General features: G+C 39.2%; 1 protein-coding gene across 3 annotated transcripts; it reads left to right on the top strand.

Moving 5' to 3' along the window:
* Window positions 1–597: 597 nt before the first annotated feature.
* On the top strand, window positions 598–4,684 carry LOC125720898 (uncharacterized). 3 transcript variants are annotated; one of them, XM_048996809.1, is made up of 9 exons: window positions 598–1,064; window positions 1,153–1,224; window positions 2,050–2,104; window positions 2,178–2,207; window positions 2,295–2,376; window positions 2,564–2,678; window positions 2,935–2,996; window positions 4,187–4,261; window positions 4,346–4,684. In XM_048996809.1, exons 2-9 carry the CDS (start codon window positions 1,170–1,172, stop codon window positions 4,475–4,477), a joined length of 606 nt encoding a protein of 201 aa, XP_048852766.1. In that variant the 5' UTR covers window positions 598–1,064; window positions 1,153–1,169; the 3' UTR covers window positions 4,478–4,684. The 3 variants fall into 3 exon arrangements, with proteins under 3 accessions (XP_048852766.1, XP_048852764.1, XP_048852765.1); XM_048996807.1 differs by having other exon boundaries at window positions 604–1,064; window positions 4,343–4,684; XM_048996808.1 differs by having other exon boundaries at window positions 606–1,064; window positions 2,053–2,104; window positions 4,343–4,684.
* Window positions 4,685–5,227: the final 543 nt, after the last annotated feature.

Raw genomic sequence — 5,227 nt, 5'->3', positions numbered from 1 at the left:
CTTGTCATCGTACATCAGTGCCTGACAATTCTGTCCTGGAAGAATGGTAAAGAAATTCCCATAAACACACTCCTAACCCTTGTGGACAGCCTTCCTTGAAGAGTTGAATCTAATCTAATCTTATCTATCTATCTATCTATCTATCTATCTATCTATCTATCTATCTATCTATCTATCTATCTAATCTATCTATCTATCTATCTATCTATCTATCTATCTATCTATCTATCTATCTATCTATCACAGAGCTTATACAACAATAAAGATTGTTTGACTTTGCCACGAGCTGCATCCCAAATGTTTGTTTCCATTCATTTTTAATGGTGGCTTTTTGGATGAGTGTCTTGATGATCATGGCCATGATGATATGTGACACCTTGAACAGAATGAGAGCGATTGACATATAAATGTACAGGTCCGTGTATATTTTGGCCATTCGATTTTCGTTTTGGAATCAATAATTAAAAAACCAATGATGATTTGTTCAAAGTCAATATCAGAAAACAATACATTTCCGAGAGGAAACCGAAAGCACCATAAACCCCGCCATGATGTGATCGCCCACGCGTAACAGTCACTTCCGGGTTAGCACCCAATGAAAAACCAAAATGGAATATGAGTGCTCGTTTTATGTTTTTTCCCATTTGGATTTGAGCGCAAAATGGGAAATCGGAAAACGGCTCATTATCCGTTTTTTGATTTTAGTTTTCGAAATCAATACTGAAAAAACCCTCGTTTTTTGGATTTCGGTTTTGAATGGCCATGACTCTTCACAATTCCCTATCCTGCTAGAGATTCACTGCAACGATGTTTTAGGCTGTAGCCTCCTATCCAATAGAGGGCGACATATATATATATCAGTGATTTAAGTGCGGGGCGCAGGGTAAGCGAATAAGAGTTTCAATTTTCAAGAGCGGGCATTGTTGTGACAGTTAAGGTTAGTCAATAACGAAATCGAGTTTCGGATGTCAATGTTATTTATCCTTATTTAATTATAAAGCTAGTTTCTCTGGAGACTTGCTGTTACAAAGATCTTGCCACGCTGCGTCTCGGTGTTTTAAACAGTAAGTATAATTTTATTATTCACATGACGTTAATCTGCTAGTTCCTTATTTACTAATTGATTAATAACCATTTTCTTTTGGCTAATAGCAGGCAGTGCAGCGCAAATGGCTTCAAAAATTCCGGTGCACGTGGACAACCGCAGTGCAAACGCTGCAAATCGTAAGTAAATCTGCGGCTTTGCGATTGTGGATGGGCTGTATTATTTACACACTTAAGATGCCAAAATAACCTGATCTTTGTTGCCAAAAATAAAATGCCAGTGTCTAAAGCATGGGGAAGGCAGCTGTGTTTGGTAATCTATAAGCAATCACCCCCACACCAAATGATCCGCTTCTGCAGATGTTTGGGGGAGTGTAATACCTTGAATTAGGTTTCAGGAGCCGATCCTTCTGCTTTTAAATTTGTAGATGTCTCCAGTAATTTGTTACTGTCTAATCAAAGATACTGCGGTGGAGTAACGCGGTTTACCCAGTTTGTTTGAGTCGGGAACTACTGCCGATGTGCTATTAGACCAGGGATCACCAACCTTTTTGAAACTGAGAGCTACTTCACGGGTACTGAGCCATACGAAGGGCTACCAGTTTGAAACGCCCTCCTACACTTATCTAAACTTCATGTATAATAAACATGTTTTAAATACTCTTTTAGACATTGGGGGAAATCCATGTTGGTGACATCTGTATTAGACCCTGTTATGTTCACATGTTAGAATGTTTTCATTTGTACATATGGCCTGTCAGTATAACCATTGTGAATATTTTGTTCAACTATAACTAGCAGAAAAGATTTTTTTTCATGTTTTAGCTTGTATTGTGTATTTGTTTCAAAACGTAGATTTTCAGTTGTATAAAAAGGATTATGCGATCTTGATCTCTTTATGTAATACTTATAATAGATTTTTCAGAGTGTGGATATTTTGATCAGTGGGTTTGACAGAATTCAAGCAACTGCTGCACCACCTGACTTTTTTTTTCTTCTCTGAAGCAGAAGCTGCCGTTCAAGCTTCAAAACAAAGGAAAATTCAAAACGTTCTTTCAAGGTGGGTGTTGGGTGTCCATTGGTCTGTTGTTATAAAGTGAAGTTCATAACACCTGAAGTACTTGTATTTACAGGAAAAAGCCTGCCATGAGGGTCCCCAAAGGGTAGGCCTTCATTCCAGTGAACATTTATATAGACTTTGGGGGGGTATGTTGAATGTTCCTTGAGTAAACCTCTCTTTCTTTGCATAGCTGTGATGCAGAGCTGCATGAACAGAATCTTGCTTTGCAAGCCAGTAATGAAGAGCTTACAAGAAACTTCTCTCAGTCGAAGGTTAGCAGTCCTTTAATCACTTCATTCGTTCCATTGGAATGGTTGGGGTGATTTTTGTGTCACTGCGTCGTGTATTTTGGCAGTTATGTTTTGTTTCTCCCTATTTTTGGTAAAGCTATAGATATTGTATGCATCCTTTGTGGAATAGGTTGTCTAATGTGTGTGGGATGTGTGTCTTTAAATGCAGGAGCAGGTGATCCATTTAGAAGGGCAGTGCACAGCCCTTCAGCAGGAGAACATGGAAATCCGGAAGCAGCTTGATAGCTGCTGTCTGCTGCTGCTTGCTGGGAATGTTGATCCAGGTGATTCGCGTGAACTTTGAACTTGCATTTTAATGATGTTTGTAGTATATTTAAATGAATGGTGAATTACTTTGTACAACATAGAGCATTATTGACATAGATCAGCTTTACCTTGAAATGTTCCGTTTAAGCTGGGGGTTTTCTCAAAGGAAATTTCATGAGCGAATCCTGCTGTCTCTGTAGGGTAAGGAGTTGTAAAAGTTAATTATCAGTTGGCTTTCTCACAATACTGTCACGGCTAATGTATTTCTTTCAGTTTTGGGTCAGAGAGTAGCAGAAATAACGAAACAGAATGAAGACCAGCAGAAGGATGTCATGGTGAGCCCTTCATAAAGTAATTAGGAAGCACTGGTGGATTTCTAAATCCAAGCATTTGTTTGCGACCCGTGCATGACTTGAATCTGTTTTTCTACACAAATACAGGCAGTGCCTGGGGTAAGAACTGCCATAAAGCTTATTATATTAAATTAGATTCATTATTAAATTCATAATGAATGCATGCACTTCTTTTTGATGCATAAATATTTTTGTTGAAAATATTGTGCATCTTAAGCGGTTCGTCGGCTTGAGGTACAGCACAGTATGGTATGCAGTTTTATGATTGTATTACTGTGTACTGTATTACTGTTTTTCCAACTTGCAATACCAGTCAAATGTTTTTGCATGCCATAGGGTTTTCCCACTGTTCCATTTATTTCATGAACTGCAGATTTTTTTTTAATTCTTGTTAAGCACTGCAAAGTTGAGTGAAAAGAGAGAAATAAAAATATGTTATACAGGTTTCCTTTATAATATGGAAAGACAGCATTCCCCCTAGGTTTACAGCTTTGGGGGGGCAGATAGGCACTGATAGGATTCATGGTGCTCATGTGCTTCTTTTAATGACAGCAGTCAATATAACAACTGAACTAAACATCAGAACAGTGTAATAAATATTTACTTGCCACTAGAGGGTGATATTGGAACCTCAATATCACCCGTGAACAACAGGTTCGGCTGCCATCACCTTTAATTATACCACGGTCTGGTCCGGTAGGTTAGGACACTCCAGTCAGGCAAACTGAAGCACTAACAATACTTATTATTCGATTAGTTAATAAAACAATGGACTACCTCGCTGCACACAATTCCCCCGCATTCACTAAGGGCGTCTTCTCAGACAGCACAGCGCACGTGAAATAAGTTAGGCTACGATCTCAAGCTGGGTCAAAACCTGTCATCCGGTGGTGACTGGACTTCTGCTGCTTGTCTGTGGCAGGGTGTGCAACACTTGGGATCTTTTTTCTATTCTTGGGTCCAGAATTCGGATTTAAATGGAACGTGCAAATGTGAGGGATGGTAAAAATATATATTAAATGTACAGCTTAATTTTGGCCTGTTGGAATGTTCTCTTTCCATTTTGTATTGCAGACATTAATGTGCCGGCCAGTCAATGACTTTAATTGCAGTCTCTTTATATGTGACTGATTATGATTGACTATTATCCCCCCCATGCCACCACCTTAAAGAATGCTGCAGCGGATCTGCTTGGAGAGCTGAAGACTTTTGGGGAAATGGCCTTGGGACACAGACAGCAGCTGCAGGTTGGTGAACACTGTGGGCTGTTCTGGTTTTGCATCGGCAATGATTTGTGGGAGGCAGTTTTGACAATGTAAGTATTGCAGCAGGTGCAGGAGACAATGAGGGTGCTTAAGAGCAGCCAAGAGCAGCACTGTGAGGAGAGGAAGGGCTTTTCTCTGGAAGTGGAGGAGATGGAGAGGGCCCTGGACGATGCTGAAGCTCTCCTGCAGGACATATAACAGCCAGATTGTATCTTTGCTTAATCTGTAAGCTTCAGAGCAGCATACCTACTATGCTGTGCTATGTTGTACCATGATTCAAAGCCAGTCTTTCAGTATTCTTGCAAAATACTGTACTCCTTGGTTTGGAATTGTACAGTTTTGCCTCTTCCTCATAAATTTTTTAAAAATGTTATTGATATAATAAACTCTTATTTATGCTCTGCATATCCAGTTGGGGAGGTCTCCTTAAAATAGAACTGGTAGAAAATTGTGTGTATGTATATTAAGGGTCCAAAGCTTACGTTTCAGATTTTCAGTAACGGATTGTCTCGTTTTTTTGGATCAGCAAAAAAAGCTTTGTGTCCATTTATTACTTGAACACTTAAGGCAAGGAACTTTTAACATGCCTTTTTCACATGAACACAGAACTGCTTTGTCTATCTTCACTGCAACTTCATCGTGAGGAAGTCCACGATCATTATTGTTTTATGCTAGGATTGCGATTTACACTATATGGACAAAAGTACTGGGATACACCTCTAAAATCATTAAATTCAAGTGTTTCATTCAGACCCATTGTATCAACCCAAGTGTATAAAATCAAGCACCTAGCCATGCATTCAGGTTTGCAAACATTTCTGAAAGAATGGGTCATTCTGAAGAGCTCAGTGAATTCAAGTGTGGTACTGTCATAGGATGCTACCTTTGCAAAAAGTCTGTGAAATTCCATCCTTGTTATATATTCCATGGTCAATTGTAAGTGCATAA

The sequence above is a fragment of the Brienomyrus brachyistius genome, unplaced genomic scaffold, assembly GCF_023856365.1.
Source record: "Brienomyrus brachyistius isolate T26 unplaced genomic scaffold, BBRACH_0.4 scaffold27, whole genome shotgun sequence".
Lineage (NCBI taxonomy): Eukaryota > Metazoa > Chordata > Actinopteri > Osteoglossiformes > Mormyridae > Brienomyrus > Brienomyrus brachyistius.
Note: the sequence above shows the minus strand (reverse complement) of the source record. Positions and strands in the feature narration are given on the sequence as shown.